The 20,569-nt window shown below is 39.4% G+C and overlaps 1 protein-coding gene across 2 annotated transcripts; it reads right to left on the bottom strand.

Moving 5' to 3' along the window:
* Positions 1-7,500: 7,500 nt before the first annotated feature.
* LOC121080498 (endogenous retrovirus group 3 member 1 Env polyprotein-like) lies at positions 7,501-14,329 on the bottom strand. 2 transcript variants are annotated; one of them, XM_040578540.1, is made up of 2 exons: positions 13,214-14,329; positions 7,501-10,496 (listed from the first exon to the last, which is right to left on the bottom strand). In XM_040578540.1, the coding sequence occupies exon 2, from the start codon at positions 9,803-9,805 to the stop codon at positions 7,688-7,690; it is 2,118 nt and encodes a 705-aa protein (XP_040434474.1). In that variant the 5' UTR covers positions 9,806-10,496; positions 13,214-14,329; the 3' UTR covers positions 7,501-7,687. The 2 variants fall into 2 exon arrangements, with proteins under 2 accessions (XP_040434474.1, XP_040434475.1); XM_040578541.1 differs by having other exon boundaries at positions 13,236-14,329.
* Positions 14,330-20,569: the final 6,240 nt, after the last annotated feature.

Below are 20,569 nucleotides of genomic sequence, written 5' to 3'. Positions count from 1 at the left end.
CTTTAAAGACTTTCATTAGCCAAACACAAAATTTTTAGAGCCCCTCTTGCAAATGATATCGCAGAAAGAAACTTTTCTTATTTCCATAATTCTTCTATCTCTTGCTAAGAACAATTCCTCTCCTTCAATTTGCAGGAAAAAAATCTTGACCCTCAGAAGCCCTGGTAATTATCTGTTAAACACATGACAACTTAGCAAAGGAAGATGAGATCTTACTAATCTCGGCCTGTCTCATTCTGTAATGAGAGTCACCTGTAGGTCACAGGAGTGCAGTTAACTTGGTTATTCTCGCAAATCCCTTTAATGCATGAAGTGCTTCATAGGGACATGGAAAAGACAGAATAGGGAGGAAAAAACGATGGGGAACATTAAACAAAGACAAAAGTCACATACCACATCAGTAGTTTATACTAGTTGCTCAAGTGAAGAAAAATATACTGTAAGAAACACTTAAATAGGTTCCTCACCTGTGATTGAGTTGTAAATGACACAGAAATAATGAAACATGCCTTTCTGTTGCTACACCAACCAAGGTTTCTAATACAGTCTGGGTCTTAATGAGTGCATCTAAACACAGGGAACCTGTCTTCTTGCCAGGATAAGATATTAATTACAAATAAACCAACCCAGCCCAGCTCAAAAATTATACGTAGGAGACAATTTTTTTACATGAACAGATACGCTTCTGATATATATGTTATTACTGCATTTTCTCATGCTAACTTTGGATCTTCAGTTCAACTTTTTCATTATACATTTTCTCAAGAAAATGTTTTTTATTAAAAAAGGAATACTTCTAATTAAAATAGCCAAGTTCTTTTTAGAGATGAGAAATATCCAAACTAAGCAGCAGCCTGGCCTCTTCCCCCTAAAATGTAGTATTTCCCCACTCTCCCCTACATTTATCGTTTCTTTCCTACCTCAAAGTCTGCAATAGAGAAAACAACCAACCAACCCTTCCCCCCCCGATTTAGTACAAACAAGAAAATTTTCAGAGTATACTTATGGCTTTGTCAGTGATCCACCTCAAAATGAAGACACTGAGTTTGTTCTGTTAGGTTATTCTTTTCTAGAATGTTCCAGGGTGTCCTGGCATCCAAAGTCTCATTCCCAGCAAAATTTACACACTACTTCTAAGATCTTGAAATATTTCTTTCTGCTCTTTCTTTTCCACTTAAACAGCACCACTACTTTTCTTTTATAATTTTCTCTGGTTTTAAAACATTGCGCTGTGCTAAAAAAAAAATAATCAGTACTCTTAGTGAGAATTAAGTCTATTGCTAGAACTGTTATTTAATATATATATATATAAAATATATAATACAGTTATTTAATAATGTAAATATATACTTAAATGTTGAGAAGTGTACCTACGTGCTCTTTGTATTTGCTAATTATACACTTTCTTAATGGAACAAGTGAAATTTACTTCTGATAAATATTTAACTAGCCCAGATATAATTTTTGAACTGAAACCTGTATTTATCCCATTGTTTCCAAGTTTCCAGTACATTTATATACACAGGTTACATTGTAGTTTTCTTTTGGGGCAAAGAGCAGAGGTGACCATAACAGTTTATTTCTTCCTCATATTTTAAGCATACCGGCCTCCTACACATGTTCACTTATGTTAATTCTAAATGTAAAGTTCTTGCATTGAACTGGATATTCTCCTATGGACTGTTGGAACCATTCATATAATCTGAGAAAGGATCATACTGGAGTTGTAAAAACCTTGATTTGTGTCTAAAAATGGAACCTTGCTCTCCAGCTGGAATAATTATGTTCCACTGTTAACAAAAGTAGAATGAAAACAGATACACTGACCATTACACAAGACATGGATGTAAAAATGTTAGGTTTATGGGTTTATTTCCTTGGTGTTTCAAAAAGTTGTTAATATATTGCTATTACTTTGTGGTGGAGCTGGAGCAACTTGGGTTTGAGGTGGAAAAGAATTATTGAGTCATGGTGAAGGAAAGGAGAGAGAAGCAGCACCGTGAGAGAAGAGCAGGGTCAAGCAGGGTGGGAGGTGGGGGGGAAGACAAAGGAAAATCCACACCCGAGTTTAAGGGAATAGGTGAACTGTGGGACCCACAGCTCTCCAGTACTATAGCTCAAAAGAAGTCATCACCATCAAGGAGGTAAAGCAGCAGGACTCCACAAGTGACCTCAAAGCTTCTGCTGATCAGTCTCATGGCAAGCCAATGTCAACAACATGAACATATTATTATTTCAAACTTTCCACCCTTTTGCTGAGCTACAAGACTGCATCCCTTCCCAGAAACTGAAGGACCTGTGTCTTACATATTACTGCATCAGCACTTTTTGCCAGGCTTACAACAATATAATACATATGGACATGAAGCTTTCAGCCTGCAGGAAATTAATACTGAGAGCTAAATTCAGTTAAGTGGCATTCCTCACTATTGTTTGGTTCATCCGTTGGCCTAAACGAGTATTTTTAAGAGCTTAACACTGCTAGCTCATTTTTAATTCACGTTGTTATATCATAGCAGCTGTTCTTGTTAATATAACTGGGTAAACCATTCTTAAGTTTCTGCTAATGAGCTTGTTAATAAACTATAGTATATTAGAAAAGATCAAGGGCTCAATTCAAGCATTAATATTAATGTCTTACCAGACCTTCTGGCAGGAACTTCAGGATTATGTATTAATAAATGCTATCCACTTCAAGCATTCTATTTACCACTTCATTTACACAAATGCCAAAAAGGAATTTACCATATGTGCTATTCTATAAGAGAGAGAGGCACTAGAATAGCTTTTTTTTTTGTCATAAATACAACTGAAAACACAAAACCAGATTAAAAATTAATGACAATTTTAATTTTAAATGTTTTTCATTGAAGAGCTGTTACAGAGTTTCTGTTTTGCTGCTGACAGACAGCAACCAGATCAGTTATCTTGCCATGAAATGCTTGCTGCAGAAGGATTAAGTTCTTCTATGTGCAACTGCAAGCAAAAAATGAAGGAGATTAAAACAGTATTTGCAGAAGGGAGAAACATCACCGCTTTATTACAAACAGAACATCACTTTTGCCAAAAGCCTCAAGTTTCATTGCCACTACAGACAGAAAATGACCTTGCTCCTTTTAACTACCGCATTACATCATTTGGGTAGCCTATACTGCAGCATGGCTTATCCCTGGCTATCAGTAATGCCTCCACAGTAGACTTGCCTTCCCCTTCTGCAGGGCACCTCTTTCTCTAAAAGATATTCCAATTCTTATTGTAATGAGCCATTACACAGCTTCAGTTCAGAAATATTTATTCTAAAATGAAAGAAAAATGAAAACACTTATTGAAGCTGACATAGGTAACTAGAATGTCCATTTCAGTAAACAATACTACTTACACAATGAAAGATTATAAGAACTTTTAAAAAAGCCACAAAAGGAAGGAGTTCCAATAGCATTAATTATCAAGAAACACGAAGATGTACAAGCATCTGTTTAACACAGAAACAGGCTGGTAAATTCTGATTCACTAGAACAGAGACTTCAAACAGGTGAAACACATTACCAGAACTGCAATGAATTAAAACTACAGGACAGGCTTGCTAAGGGAAAAAATAAACTAAAAACAAAACAACCCACCCTGTAAGTGTTTCTAAGAGATGATTTTCCTGAGAAAATGCTGATCTGATTCAGGTCAGACCATTCTTCCTTAAGATTAGTGCAGTGCAGCCATGTAATACATATTTTCGCACATTAATAGCCTCTTCCTGGTCCTATTGGAAGAAATGCTTTTATCTCTTACCCTTACAAACACTAATGTTTGGGATTTAAACCCAAATCTTACACTGGAATTCACTCAACACGTAGGTGGGCAAAACATATAGAAACATTTAAATCAGGGGTCCTCAAACTACGGCTCCTCCTCCTCCTCCTCCTCCTCCTCATCATCATCATCATCAAACATCTGAAATCTCCAGTCAGATCCAGACTAACTGATGAACACTTGCATCACTTGCTACGACTGGCAGTGACAAATATGGAACCTAACATTGACCATCTCATTAGCCAAAAGCAGGCCCATAGTTCACATTGAAATATTATTGGTTTTTGTTGATTACAATTGTTCTTCATTTTAAATATTGCATTCTTTTTCCTGGTTTTTGTGCACTACTACAAATAAAATATGTGCAGTGTGCATAGGAATTCGTTCATTTTTTTCCAAACTATAGTCCGGCCCCCGACAGTGTCTGAGGGACAGTGAACCAGCCCCATGTTTAAAAAGTTTGAGGACCCCTACTATAAAGGGAGTAGTCCCATCTCTAAATGCAACCAATGTTTCATCACAGATCTCTACTCTGGCCAGTAGATGGAGATAGACAATAAGAACTAGTAAATGTGGAGTGGCTGGAAGACAACGGATGTATGAGCAATGCAGACCAAGTAACTTTGTTGTAATAGCAGGCCGAGCAGGCCGAAGCTGTAACAAGCTGCAGGTGTTGTGAAGGACATATGCAAGGCCAAGGGAGACAAAGAAACTGTACTGGCAGAGAGATAAGAAAGTTGGACTATTAAGGAACTGTACGTGGGAAAGAGATAAAGGAGTTGGACTGAAAAATAAGAAAATAGAATGTCAAAACAGAATGTAGGCGAGGAGCATGGATACCACGCCGGGACCAATCACAGAGTGCAGGAGAGTGAATAGACAAGCAGCTTTAGCCTATTAGCAATCTAGAAGCAATGTGTGTGCTTTGTGCTAGCGTATACATTGCTGTGTATCCCTTAATAAAGTGGCACTAACTTGAACACATTGGTCGTATAACTTGTGTCCGAGCCTTCTATGTCAACAAGTAAATGCAAGCTGTGTGCATTTTATATATTCTCTTGTACCATAATTAACTCATAATGTTTATTATGAGAAGTATGTCATTTTTCCAAGGTGTAGGCAGCTGTATACTGTGCAGTGCAGAACTGTACCAAAAATGTGGCAAACTCCAAAGCAGGGCAAATGTCCAAAATGTCTAACTGTAACATTTAAAAGAAATCCAAAATGAAAGCACATGGGTTTATGTTGCTTGAGAAAAGAAACACATTCCCCCAGCAAGAAAGGAAAGCAGTAACTAGCCCCGTGGTCCCAATCCTGTCAGCAAGGTGGCATTAAGGTATGAACAAATTTAAAATTAAAATCACCCAGTCAATCCTGGCTACAAAGTTTAACTAGCATTTTTTAAAAACATATGACATTTAGGGTGGGATCCAGTTTCTTCCACTCTGGATGTTTCTGAGACATTTGCCTGGGGCTTGCAAGCACAGCACAAGACTTCCCAGGGGAAGGATGGCTCTACTGTTATAATTTTAGCTCATCAGCTTCCCACTTTCCATCACCAAGGTGCAGGTCTAAGTGTTTAACACATTTCTGTAAATTGTTACTGATTCCATATACTGAATAACTTCAGTTCAGAATTAAATGTATGATTCATAGTGTCAGTTTAAAGTAATATTGGGGGGGAAAAATCTCTGTAACAGAATTAAGTGAAAGGTAGATTTGGAAAAGAAGTAGAGATGAAAATACAAAAAACAGAAATCACCTCTCAGTAATTATACTGGGATTGACAGTCACGACATCTGTCTTTACCCCAACATCCGTGAAGTATTTCTCAGATATAGGAGGCAAATTGCATCTTTATAGAAAGAAATTAGTAAGAAAGTTAAAAAAATTCTTGAATCTTTTCAGGACTAGAAAGTAGAATTGATTCAAGCAACAAATCTAGAAGCAGACTGAGAATTTAAAATTGTATCAAAACATGTTGATGTCCAAACTGTGCCTTAAAGTAACAAGTTCATTGGGGCTGTATGAAGCCCTCCCTTCTTCCCCGAGTCTGTGAAAGATGACAACTTTTTGCAGACGTAGCCAACGCTTACTCATTTTGCTTCCTTATTAGCAGTTCAGCTACTAAATTTGGCAGTTTAGGATGAGAAATGGGGTGAAGCCCCAAGGCAAATCAGCCTATAAAATCAAAGACTTCCTCAGCAACAGCTGAGTTGTATTCAATAATTAATAGATAAACTATCTATAACATTGCCTTTAACATGCTTTGGTTGATATCCAAGAGACTTTAGGGGAAATGCCCCACAAGAGACAAATCAGTCCAGTCCTAATTAATGCATAACTATCTGCTTCCCTCCCTTTTCCCTTTATAAGTATCTCCCAGTGCAGTGCAAGAGCAGCAATTCTGACTCTACAGATACGCCAGAGGATGTCAAAGTTATTAGGAGCAAACTTACAAAGATTTGCAAACCTTGACTTTGCTCAGCCTCCACTCACCTTGGCCTTGACCTAGATTCATCATTCCACAAAATTTAGAGCACTCCTCAAGAGATGCTGAGGTTACTGAAACATGCACATACACACACAAGATTCACTTCCACAGGAAACCCAGCTAAAAAAAAAGCTCCAGCATGTGTTATCAGAGGCAACACAAGTGGCTTTGCAACTAGTTTTACACTCAGTTTAAGCTAGCGTTAGATGCTTGCTGAAGTGATCTACAAGCCTCAATGAAAGACATCGTTGTTAAGATCCCTACATCTCAAAAATACTGCTGTGCCTAATTCCCAAACATCTCCATATTTCTGAAGAACAAGGCTGAATAGGCGAAAACTGTGAAGGTATTTAGGGTAAACGATCTTCAGTGTTTTCACAATACGCAATTAAGCTGTTAGCATAATTTTTCAGTCACAGGGAGAGGGCAAGTGGGGAGCAGATCGCACAAAAATCTTTCAAAGTCCTTCTCAGACTCAGGAGGTTCACATCTACCTTCTAAATAGTCCCTCTTTATGAGGTCAGAGATATATCTTTATCGACCTCATCCTTCTCATAGGGCCTATGAGACCTCAAACTTTTTAAACAGGGGGCCGGCGCACAGATGAAGTGGCAGGAATTCATCTGCAGCTGCTTGGTTTCCCCCCCCAACCCCCGGCGGGGGGGGTGGGGTGTGTCTGTAAATACCGGGGGCCGGATTGAGGACCCTGGGGGGTCGTATCCAGTCCGCGGGCCGTAGTTTGAGGACCCCTGTCATAGGTGTGATAAATAACTTAGTCCCAAAATAGGATTACAATCAAAGTTTGCAATTTATTAAGCAAACAGAGGCAAGCAAACAGCGCTGGGTGCGCCGGGAGTCTCCGCTCCACCAAGACGCGCACGGTACAAAATTTATTTTTGGTTTATATTTCCTAAACTAATACATATTCATAGCTATTTCTAAGAAAGGGTTGGTTTATGTAAATGGATCCTTGGAACAGGCGTGTACTTCGTGGTGCATGCTCTTTCCATCTTAACCCCTTTCTGGTGGTCGATGGATGAAGTCAGCAGTCTTCCTCAGCTCACCCTTAGGATGACCCTAGATTTTACGCATGCGCCCTGGCGTAAGCTTCTCTTACTTAACACTGTGTGGTTAGCAGCCAAACCAGTTTTAGCCAGCATATCAGGGTGTGTAACCAGATGTCCTTTGTAAGATACAGAAACTAGGTATGTAGCCAGATGTTCTTTGCAAGATACAGGAACTATATATATACATTGATCACTCTGTTTTTCTTAAGCGTGTGGTTATAGAAGGTTACATTTCATCATGCGGTCCTAGCATTGTTTCATATTGACACGAATCAAATGAACACATTTCACAATCCCCCATCTTCTTTTTTATGGTATTGATTCATGTTTTCGTTTCCAATCGAGTCAACACTTGTCGAATTGGTATCAATTTTGGATCTTCTTTTGTTTTTATTATCATCAGGGAATGGGTTTTCTCTTTCCCTGGTTCTGGGTCAACAGGTACCGCAGATATTTGTATCCCTTGTATAACCGAGTGTATTAATCTGGTAAAACAAGGTATTAAACATGGAATGATTAGCAATCCTGCACATATCCCCAATACAATTATCCCAATTTTAGTAAGCCAACCACCACCCATAAAGTTTCCCCCTAATCCTCCTAGATTGATTCCATTCCAAGTTTGAACTGGGACATGTGCAATTTTCTTCATTTCTTTTATCAGCTGATTTACAGCTTTTCCTTCATCATCAATCTCTAAACAACAATTACTAAGGTTAAATTTTCCGCAGACGACTCCTTCTTGTGCTAACAAATAATCCAGAGCTAAGCGATTTTGATACAAAGCGGTTCTCATCTTGGTATTTTGTTTTGCAATTAATCCAAGTGCATCTCCGGTTTTATTTACAACTATTTCTACTACAGCTTGTAGCCTGATTATTCTATTAAGCATATATATTGGGGTCCTATAACCCCAGGATCCGTCTTCTGCCCACATAGCTGGATCATAATAGGCAATGATTCTTTCAGGAGGCCATTCATTGTCTTTCCAATTTCCAATTTGTAAGTTTTGTTTATGGCGCCTTTTTCTTAGCTCATCAGCTTCAGCATATACTGGGACTCCTAATCGCTCTCCCCGATTTATGGGTAACAGGAAAAAACTGGGTCTTATAGTTCCTAATACACAGGATCCTGTCCAATTCTTTGGTAAATACGCATAGGCTAGTTTGCCACAAATCCAATAATGTCCTTCAGGAGTTGGCCAACCGTTTGGTATGTTTGTTCCATTGGTCCACTTCTTAAATTGATTATTCATTTCCAGTGGGTTTCCCCATTTATCCCAGCTATTCTGAGTTTCATTCCATAAGTAACCTCCTTCACGCTCCAGGTTACCTACTTGTCTCCCTTTGTTTTTTAGATTTTGCCAACAACTTCTTCCAATTATACTTGTTTGGAGTACCCATTGTTGTTTTCTATTATCCTTTCTCATTGTTTCCCATACTTGGGGATTGCTTATGTTGCTCTCCATAGCCTCCCATGGCCATCGTTCACCTTGATTTGTTCCACCACAAACATAACAATTAGTTATATTCAATGACTTAGCAATGTTTTCAGCAAGATTTATAAATAGATTTTTAGCAACTGTGGGAATTTCATATTTTACTCCTGTTTCTATTTCATGATAAAATGAGTTGAATAACAGTCTATGTTGCACTGACTCTTTTATCCTTTCTTTGATTTTAATATTAATAACTACACCCGGGTCTTCTCCAGGTCCATATATCTTAAGTCCAATTTTGGTTACTTTCTTCTGTTTCCAAATCTCTAAATTTATAAGAGTTAAATTTACTAGATTGCAGGTACGGGTTGTACAATTACTGTCTGTTTGTACCCTTGTGATTGAAGCTTGTAAATTCCCACATTGATTATCATATCCCCAGCCTGCAGTATCCCAACATACACAGGACCATGCCCTTCTTCCACATAGGTGTGCCAATTGATACCTCGCTGTTTGACTAGGTACATAATCAGGGTTTATTTGACATTGATATCCGCCGGGGCAGATGTATTTTGGTTGATTACTATAGTACCGTCTCCACTCTAAACTCCCACAATTAGTGTCTAGATCATCATCTATAATATCACATGCATCAAAGATTACTGACACTGATGTGTTCAAATTGGTTATAACCCCACTTGTTCCAATTAATCTACCTACTTCCGATTTTGTCTTAATTTCCACCCAATATTGATAAGGGAGTTCTTTTGGATCATAGCATACGGTCCTGTTACCTTTTCTGCATAGAGCATACTGGGTTGGGTTATGAATGCAGTTTCCTATTTTCTGGTCTTTACAGTCATAGACCGTATGAGACACCAAGATTTGGGAACTTACCCGTCCTCTTCTAGTAGTTACTATACATTGATTGCAGTTGTTTGTCGTAGCCTGGGTTAAGGAACTCACCCCAAGTAGGACTAGAAGAGGTCCGGTAAGGGCCATAGTGATCGGTGGTCACAGCCCGAAGGGGTTGCAGCCCTTGGCAGACCTTCCAAGCCACAGCACCGGTTCCTTATCCGGTCTTGCCCTCTTCTTTAATCTTAAGGGATGGTCTCTTTTAAACAGCCAGATGAGATAATTTGTATGCTATGTCCCAAAAATTTTGGTATATATTGTGGATAGCTTATTACTGTCTCTTATTTCCTAAAAACACTTCTTGATTAAATCGACAACAATACAACCTTACCCAGGGTAGGTTATATAAGGGGGTGGTGGCTTTGTATCGAATACACCGAAACTCTAAGCTGTTATTTAGATAGTGTTCCTGTCCTCCTCCTTAAAACATTTGGAACACTTAGCCCTTAAAAATAAACAACACTGTTTACACGATGGACAAGCACTAGTGCCAGCTTCTCTCCAGGGGCTTGAGAGGGTACGACTTTTTGTCAATCCTCCTATACATTAATACATTACTGGCTCTTAACTGTTCCCGGTTACTACTTAATTCTACAGGAGTAATTACAATGAAATTCCCACAGCAACTTAGCTTATGCTCTTTGATGAAGGCTTCGTCAAGTTCTTCTGATGGTTAGTTTAGTTCTTCCTGGTTCAGATGTTATTTTCCACTCCTTCGCTGGACCTTTTACTCGCAAAACATGTGTCCATCCTTTCTCAGCAGTTCTTACAGCTGTTTCTGTAGTTAATAAAACAAGAAAAGGTCCTTCCCAGAGGGGAGATAGGTTTTCTTCTTTCCATGTTTTTATCAAAACTTGATCTCCCGGTTTCAACTGATGTATTGCAAAACCTAAAGGTGGTGTTTGAGCCATCATCCCAATTTCTCTCAGCTCTTTTAATCTCTTTCCAATGGTAACGATATATTTTTGGATACTACGATCCTCAACTACACTGTTCCCTAGAGGCATCCCTTGAGAATAAGGCATGCCATATAACATTTCATATGGCGATAATCCAGTCTCACTGTGTGGTTTAGTCTTATGTTTACAAGTGCCAATGGTAAACATTTCATCCAGGGCATTTGTGTCTTGATCATTAACTTAGCTAATTGTTGTTTTATTGTTTGATTCATTCTTTCTACTTTCCCCAAGCTTTGTGGGTGCCACGGAGTGTGGTATTCCCAATGAATACCTAATGATTGACATAATAATTTTATTATCTTGGAAGTAAAGTGTGTGCCCTGATCAGAATCAACGTACTGGATTATCCCATATCTAGGTATCAAATGCTCTAATAAAATTTTTACCACCGTTTGTGCCGTAGCTCGTGCTACAGGATAAGCTTCTACCCATTGTGTTAAATGATCTACTATTACCAACAAATATTTTATCCTCCCTACCTTGGGTAATTCAGTGAAATCAACTTGTACTTTCTCAAAAGGTCTGTAAGCTGGTTTTCTCCCCCCCATGGCTACTTGTCAAAACACTTTCTTATTTATCTTCTGACAAGTTAAGCAACCCTGTGTGATTTGCTTTGCTATTTCAAAAATCCCAATGCAGCCAAATTGTTTAAGGAAATGATCACTTAACGCCTTTGTACCCCAATGTGTTTGTGCATGCAAACATTCCAATATTTGCCTAGCGTAGGCTTTTGGCAACATCTCTCGCCCATTGGGCAGTGTCCATTTTCCTCGTTCTAACTTAGCTCCTATTATCTCCAATTTTGTTTGTTCCTCAGGGGTAAACTTCTTTTCTTCTTCCTCTCGTCTTTCTTCCTCCTGTACTATGTTAATTTTAACGACCTGAGTCCTCAAGGCTGCTTCCTGGGCTTCTTTATCTGCTAAATTATTTCCTCTGGTTTGGTAATCTAATCCCTTTTGGTGTCCTCTCACATGTACCACTGCTACCTCCCCTGGTTCTCTTAATGCCCTTAAAATTCTTACTATTAATTCCTGATGTATAAGATTCCTCCCTTGAGTATTAATTAAACCTCTTTCTTCCCAAATTTTTCCAAAAGTGTGGACCAGTGTCAGCATAAATCGCACTTACAGTAAGACTGCATTTTTAATTACTGTACTCGTTAAGATTCGATGATGCCATAAGGCTAAGGCCTTTTATCACAGATTGGTTCTGAACTAAAAGGTGTGTGCACATGTAGATATGCACATTTGTGTTATTTTCCTTAATTGGCTACAAAATAATATAATTAGGTTGGGGACTAGATCTTGGGATTTTACCTATTATACTTCTGTTTGTTAAGGAACGTGCATAACATACAGCACCCATGTAGGCTTGGCTTGTGGCATAGTTATCAAATTTAGCACAGACATTCAGACAGATAAGCAAGGTACTCTTCTTGTGTGTATCACCTACAAGCCATTATGGCTTAGTGTGTAAATCTGTATGTAACTGTTGAAAAATCCACTTATGAATGTATATAGCTTAGAACTAATTTCCCCCCTTTGTTAATTCTTTGATATCAATGAGGTATTCTTCAGAAAATGTATGGACTGGTTGGTTGCATAAGGGCAGTTGTTATTTGGACAGAAAATTGTTAATGGTCAGGGATTTTCCACTAAAATATTTGCAAATATTCCTAGTCAAACATCAGGTTGGTTTCTTTTTGGGTTTTGAGCTTGCATTAGTCCAGGTTCAGAACTTTAAAATTACCTTTGAATTTTTTAAACTTTTTATATCACTGGAACAGAAAGAGCATCTAAATTAAAGCTTCAAGCTAACTTTATTTTTCAAGTGTTTCTGGAATTATCCTTCTGAACTGAGATTTTATAAGTTGGCTGTGTATTTTCCTGTGTTAAAACGCTGTTATTGAAAATGGTCAACCAGGCCTATGTCGCCCAAAATAAAAACGGGGGAATTGTGGATAACTGGCTAGCTGAAAAAGGTCTCAGACATACTTCAGGTGGCTGGACAAAAATGCACATCGCTCTCAGCTTATCTGAAGTAAAGCAAAATACACTGTCTTTGGCTGTCCTTGTTACACAATAACAGGAAGATTGTGGTGGGAAAAGAATGTTGCAGGTGGGAACAGATAACTACAGAAGAGAAACTAGGGGCGGGCTTGGTATTTAGGCAACTAACCAATAATGAGCTTAACTTTTGTAATATGTATGAGCTAACTATAACAAGATATAAAAGGTGACTGTAAGGGACAATAAACGAAGTCTGCTGATCACTCATATTGAGTGACTGTGTCTTCCCTCCGTCGCGACATAGTCCCACTTTTCCCCTTTAATAATTCCAAGGCCCTACACAGGGAATACAGCTCACAAGCCTGAGCTGACCATGATGGACTCAAAGGTCCTGATTCCACAGGTTCTAGGTCCTTATTAATTATTGCATATCCTGATTTTCTTTTCCCTTCCACTACCCGGGAGGAGCCATCTGTAAACAGTGCTTCTCCTTTCTCCAATTCAGTATCCCTTAAATCTGGCCTTACCTGAAGTCTGGGTTTCAATTACCTCTAAACAGTTGTGTTGTAATTTCTCCGATGGTTCTCCAAACAAAAACTGTGCTGGACTCTGAGCAGAGGTTACCCTCAGTTCTAAGTCAGGGGAGTCAATTAGTATTGCTTCATACTTTAGGATCCGGCTATCTGTTAACCATTTTTCCGCTTTCTGTTGTAAAACACTTCTGACATTGTGTGGAGTATATACCTTTAAAGGAGCACTAAAGGTAATCTTCCTAACTTCCTCTATTAGTAATGCTGTAGCGACCAAAGCTTGGAGACAAGCAGGCCATCCTCTACTTACTGGATCAAGTAACTTAGAACAATACCCCATGGGTTTCTTAATTCCTGCCCAGTCTTGAGTAAGGACTCCATATGCTGTCTGGTTTGATGTATTCACAAAAAGATAAAAAGGTTTTCCCAGATCTGGGAGGCTCAATACAGGCACTTGTATTAATGCCCTTTTTATTTCCTCAAATTTCTGATCATCTTCTGTGAGCCACTTAAGTTGGTTATTAGTTAATTTCTCATATAAGAATTTAACCTTTTTGCTGTAGCTTTCAAGCCATGGTCTACAATATCCTAATAATCCCAATATCTGCCGAATTTCCTTTTTAGTTTGTGGGGGTCTTAAGGATAGGATCCCAGATACCCTGTCAGGATCCAACTTCTTTCTTCCTTTACTCAGCCAATGCCCTAAATATTTCACTTCCTGTTCTACAAACTATAATTTTGATCGAGACACCTTTAATCCCTTTTCTCCTAGAAAATTTAACAATTTAATAGTAGCTTCTCGGGTTCCTTCTTCAGTTTCTCCTGCTACTAATAGATCGTCCACATATTGCAATAATTTTACCTCCCTGGGTAATGTAAAATCTTGTAAGATTTTCTCTGAAGTCTGTCCAAATAAATTTGGTGATTCTGTAAACCCCTGTGGTAGTACAGTCCATCTTAACTGTTGTTTTCGTCCTGTTTCAGGGTCCTCCCACTCAAAGGCAAAATAATCTCTGGATCCCTCATCCAGGGGGCAGGCCCAAAAGGCATCTTTCAAATCTATTACACTATACCAAGTATGTTTGGGAGATATATGACTCAGTAAAGTATAAGGATTTGCTACCACAGGGAATTTAGTGATTGTTCACTGATTTACAGCTCTCAGGTCCTGTACCATCCTGTATGACTCATCAGATTTCTTTACAGGGAGGATGGGTGGATTATGAGGTGACATACGTGGTTCTAAAGTTCCTTTTTCCAGAAGTCTGTCAACTACAAGTTTTAATCCCTTTCGACCCTCCATTGGTATAGGGTATTGTTTGACTCTAATTGGACAATGCGGATCTATTATTTGAACTTTTATGGGGTCCATTTCTATCTTTCCAGTTTCCCCCTCCTTATACCATACTGAAGTGTTAATGGCTTCTTCATCCTCTTGTGTTAAAGTGTGTAATTTAATCTGCAATTTGTCCCCTTGACTCTGAATGCTCAAGTTTAGTTTCAAAATCAAATCCCTTCCTAATAAGTTGTACTCCGCTTCAGGGAGCAAAAGTAAATCATTAAGACAAATTTTTTTCTCTGTTTCTACTTCTACATCTTTCAAGACAGGTACTTTAAAAGGCTCTCCTTTTGCCCCTACTACTGACATATGACTCTTCCCTTTTTCTATTCCTTTTGGAAGTTTTCTAATAGTGGATTTTTCAGCCTCTGTGTCCACTAAGAATAAAACTTCCTCTTTATGGGGACCAATTAATAATTTTATCAAGGGCTCTGTTGATGTTGAAGTCCCCAAAAGATATAGCCCCTGACACCTCTATTCTTCTTTGAATATTTTCTCATCCTGTTCCCGCTTGTGACAGTTCTTCTGAACATGTCCCTTCTTATTGCAACAGTAACAGACGGGAATTGTGGATCTTTCTCGATAAGATTGTCCCCTGGGTGTTTTCTCTATTCCTTTTTCCCCTTCTCTCTTCAGACGGGGTCTTATTTCTCTGGCTTTCTCTTACTGCTCCTCCTCCTCCTCCTCCTCTGCGGTGCGCGGCGGGCGAGAAGCGCGGGCATCTCTTCTGCCGGGCAAGCTCAGTCGGCAGCCTCTGCACTGCGAGGTCCAGCCAACTCGGGCGAATCGCCAGAGCCCCGGCGCGGCAAAGTCCCTTCAGTCCCTTCTGGCCACCCTGTCCGGACTGCACGGCCGGGCTGAGGAGGGGGGCGGCGGCATCAGCGAGGGGGGCGGCTCCCTCCCTCCCTCCCTCCCTCCAGCTCCCGGGCAGGACAAGCAAGCCAGCACCAGTGGGAAGCGCACGCACCATCATGTCAAAAAAAAGAACAATTGACTCTGAGTGCGGGGTGTTCCAAGAAAAGTGGACTTCTGATTATTTTTTCACGGAGTACAAAGAGCGAGCTGTTTGTCTGATATGCCAGAATTCAGTGTCTTTGTTCAAGGAATACAATTTGCGTCGACACTACGAAACTCAACATAAAGATAAATATGATTCTTTGGTCGGACAAGTGAGAAAAGATAAAATATTAAGACTGAAACATGGATTGACAACTCAGCAAAAAACTTTTGTGAAGCAAAAGCAGCTCAATATATCATCACTTTGAGCAAGCTATCAAGTTGCCAAGCTCATAGCGCACACTGGCAGAGCATTCACAGAGGGAGATTTTGTTAAAGAATGCCTTCTTTCTGTGGCCAAAGAGATGTGTCCAGAGAAGGCGGATTTATTTAGTACAGTGAGTCTTTCAGGACCTACAATTACACGAAGGATTGAAGAAATGGGGGAAAATTTGAATCTGCAGTTGCAAAACTCCTCAAAAAAACTTTGCTATTTCTCATTGGCACTCGACGAAAGCAATGATGTTCGTGATTCTGCACAACTTCTAATTTTCATTCGTGGGACAAATGATTCTTTCGAAGTCACAGAGGAGCTTGCTGCACTGAAAAGCATCAAAGGAACAACTACAGGAGAGGATATCTATGAGAAAGTTTGCCAAACTATGAACGATTTAGAGCTGGACTGGGGTAAACTATTCAGTGTGACAACTGATGGTGCTCCTAGCATGGTGAGGTCCATGAAAGGAGTGGTTGCACGCATTAACAAAGAGATGGACAAACACAACCATTCACATCCAATAGCCATACACTGCATCATCCACCAACAAGCCCTGTGTTGTAAATCACTGAAGCTGGACTCTGTCATGAAAATTGTGGTTTCTTGTGTTAACTTCATTAGAGCTCATGCACTAAACCACAGACAGTGTCAGGAATTTCTGTCTGAGCTAAATGTTGCCTATGAAGATATTCTGTACCACACAGAAGTCCGTTGGCTGAGTCGAGGGAGAGTTTTGAAACGATTTTATGACTTACTTCCACAGGTTTATGATTTTGTGCTTTCTAAAACCAAAGAAGTGCCAGAGCTCAAAGATGCAGAATGGAAATGGCACCTTGCGTTTCTGACAGATGTAACAGAGCTACTCAACAATTTCCATGTCCAACTTCAAGGAAAGGGGAAGCTCATCTGTGATGTGTATTCACATGTGAAAGCATTTCAAGTCAAATTAGACCTGCTCATTAACCAAGTAAAGGAGGAAAACTTCTGCCATCTCCCCACAACTCAAAACCTGTCTGCAGAAAAAACAGCAGTCGCATTCCCAAACAAAACATGTATGGATGTACTAGAAATGTTGCAAAAGGAGTTTCAAATTAGATTTAAAGAGCTTCGTCTCCATGAACAGGACATGCAGCTTTTCCGGAACCCATTTTCTGTTGACATTGAAACTGTTGATCCGATTTACCAAATGGAATTGGCTGAACTACAGACTTGTGACTCGCTGAAAGATGCATTCAAATCAAGCAGCCTTACTAATTTCTATGCGTCTCTCCCCTCAGAGACATATCATAATCTCAGGAACCACGCACTCAAAATTGCAACCATCTTTGGCAGCACCTATGTCTGTGAGCAGACTTTTTCCCCCGAATGAAACATCTGAAATCTCCAATTAGATCCAGACTAACTGATGAACACTTGCATCACTTGCTACGACTGGCAGTGACAAATATGGAACCTAACATTGACCATGTTATAAATTGAGACCACAATTGATCATAATCCAATTAAAATTTTATTAATTATAGCAAGTAGAATATGAGCAAAGACAGCGCTGGACGGCAGGGGAGTCTGCGCTCCGCCAACTGCCGCCCTGAGCAGTTTAAACAGCCCTTTTTTATACTTTTTACTTTCGTGTTTATGAAGTAGTGGAGGTGTTAACCCCTTACTCATATATCTTTATATGGGGTCGTCTGTCTTGTTTCTGTCTGGCGGTTATCTTCTCTTTTACAAGCAGCATCCTGGATGTAGTGGAGGTGTTAACCCCTTACTCATATATCTTTATATGGGGTCGTCTGTCTTGTTTCTGTCTGGCGGTTATCTTCTCTTTTACAAGCAGCATCCTGGACATCTGGCGGTTATCTTATTTTTCACAAAAGGCATCCTGGATATCTGGCGCCTAGTCTTTACATTATGCTTAACATAAATCTTAATAAACAATATCCTAGTCCATAGTTTCTTACATTATGCTTAACATAAATCTTAATAAACAATATCCTAGTCCATAGTTTCTTACAATCCCCCCTTTTTCTTTTTATCCTATTATTGTTTATTAGATGCTACTTTCATTCTCGGCACTGCAAATAAACCTTTTTCCACAATCCCAACATTTATCATAACACTCACAAGGTAATACCTCACAATTACAATAGGCACAATTTTCACGTGGCATAACGCATTCGCAACAATCTTCATCCTCATTAATAGATACACTCTTATATTTTGCCCTAGACCTCATAGTTAAAATAAGCAATTTAGCTATGTCAAATCGTTCTCTAATAAAGTGTAAAATATAGCGTAATATACAAGGCCCAAATATAAGTCCCAGAATCAATATAATAAGCAGTCCTGCTAAAGCAGACAACAAAGTAGTTAGCCAAGGTGAAACATTAAACCAGTTTTCATACCATGACCTGCCCACCTCACGATCTTTCTTACGTTGATCTAACCTTTTCCGGAGTTCAGACATGGTGTCCTGGACTACTCCCGTATGGTCAGCAAAAGAACAACATTCTTCATTGAGAGCTACACATAACTCTCCTTCCTTTAAAAACAATAGATCTAATCCTCTTCTATTTTGCAGCACTACTTCTGATAAAGACTTTACTGAAGTGGCTAAATTTTGGATAGATTGTTCTATTTTTGCTAAATCCTCATCTACAGCCATCTGCAAACTTTGTAATTCCTGACCTTTTATTAGGGAGGCTATGCCTGTACCTGCTCCAACTCCGCCCGCTATCAGCAGTGTAGCTAGGGTTACCACTGTAATTGGCTCTCGTTTTTGTCTGTTCAGGTCTCCTTCAAAGTGGCGTAACACCTCCTCAGAGGTGTGATAAATCAGACGAGGAACAATAATCACCTGTACACAAAACTGAGATTGATTAAACACGTTTAGGGATAGGCAAGGCGTTACTCCGATGTCTGAACAAACCCATTTAGCTCCTGGTGTCGGGATAGCCCATTTGTCAGCTTGATTCTTATGTTTCTTTATGTTAGCTTTAGTGATTGTTTGATTACACAAAGGCTGATATTTTTCGGGCACTGTACCTATACATTTTCCTTGACCTGTTACCAATTGAATAGTAATTCCTTGCGTATGGTTCTTCTGGTCATCCCATGGACATTCTTGTGGGTTTGAACCACTAGACCATTGAATCCTACCTGGTATTCCGATTGCCTCAAAATATGGTGGTCTAACATTGTAACATAACCAGCATTCCTTAGTTAAATTTGGTTTGCTTTCATTAAGGGCACGATAAGAGGCTTGCATTAAATCCCATAAGGGGTCTTTGGATTCTGACACTCCTGAATCCCTAACTAAAGAGGACTCAGTCACCGTGTCATTAGTTGTTCTATCTGTTACTGATAGGGAATTTGGACGAGTGGTTGTAACACTTGTGGGGACAATCTTTTTCTTAGGGAAAGTGGGTGAATTCAATACTTTATTCGGCCCAACAGGGAGTGAATCATGTGGTATTTTAATTTTTCTTATGAGAAAATGCCCTCCCCAATCTTTAGGAATTCCTGCATAGACACGTATTCCCCATGTTCGTCCTACTAACCATTCGTCTTCTAGGGGATGCAATACTTGAAATTTGATGCGAGTACAGACTTTCTTGTTACGTGGAGCTACATAATCCACGTCACGCAGACCTGTAAGATCTACACCTGTTTGTTCAGGTACACATCCGTTAGGAGTCCAGGTTGCTTTTATATATTTATCAGGAGCCTTTACTGTCCAGCCCGAGGCTATTGTCTCACATCCCCAATAACCACAATAATAGTGTCCGGGATAATGACAGTAAGGCTGTCCAGAGGCCGAGCATAAATAAAATGGAGGTCCTTTTTCACAAGGTATTGGTACTAAATCACAAAGTTTCACTACGAATTCAGGTGGCCCTGGGTTGCTAAAAGTGGCTATTGTTTTCATTCCTTCCCAAGATATTAGTTCCCACTTAAATGGTTCATGTGGGTTTCCCCCTTTTGCTTTGGTTATTATCAATAACAAAACTAACAGTATACCAGGAAAAAGGGTGTCTATCAATTTTGCCAATTTAAGTATATTTTTACCAGTCCTGGGGAAGTTCGGCCATTGTTGCTTTAGTGTCCCATTGTTCTGGTTCTTTTCTCCACAGTTTGTTCCTCCTCTGCCTTGCCCGTCGACTCGGTTGCTTCGAGCCACGGGGTGTATCATCTTCTCGGCAGCAAGGGAATTCTTCAGGAGAACAGCTGCTTCAGGCTTTCTGCCTGTTTATATAGGCTTCCCACTTTGCAGCTTTAACTAATGGGGCAAAGCAAAACACGGTTAGTACTTCCCTTCTGCATTTTATAGCCAAGATTTCAGCTATAAAGGGGGACTGGTTCGTTGGAGTGGTAACAATAATATTGTGGGTTTATTTCTTTTTTTTTTTTTTTTTTTTTTTTTTTTTTCCAGACTCTAATTGTTTTAGTCTCCACTTAGTGAGAGTTCTTTGAATTTTTTTCCAACACTGTGTGCAAACTCCTGCCGAAGGGTATCCGAATTCACAGTGTGTCCACCATTTATCCTGGCATACCTTACATTTAAAATAAGCAAATGGATAACAATTGCAGTTCAAATTATTACACCTAATTCGTATATCCAAAATGCATATCTCATGTGGCTGCATGAGCTTAGCAATTACACTTCTTACATTTCCATATATAATAGATAAAAAGCGAGATAACTATAGCAAATGTAAACAACAATACACACTTTATACCAAAA

The sequence above is a fragment of the Falco naumanni genome, chromosome W, assembly GCF_017639655.2.
Source record: "Falco naumanni isolate bFalNau1 chromosome W, bFalNau1.pat, whole genome shotgun sequence".
NCBI lineage: Eukaryota > Metazoa > Chordata > Aves > Falconiformes > Falconidae > Falco > Falco naumanni.
Note: the sequence above shows the minus strand (reverse complement) of the source record. Positions and strands in the feature narration are given on the sequence as shown.

What these genes read in the sequence shown, in the direction of transcription:
- LOC121080498 (XM_040578540.1), bottom strand. Translation starts at nt 9,805, where the DNA reads ATGGCCCTTACCGGACCTCTTCTAGTCCTACTTGGGGTGAGTTCCTTA.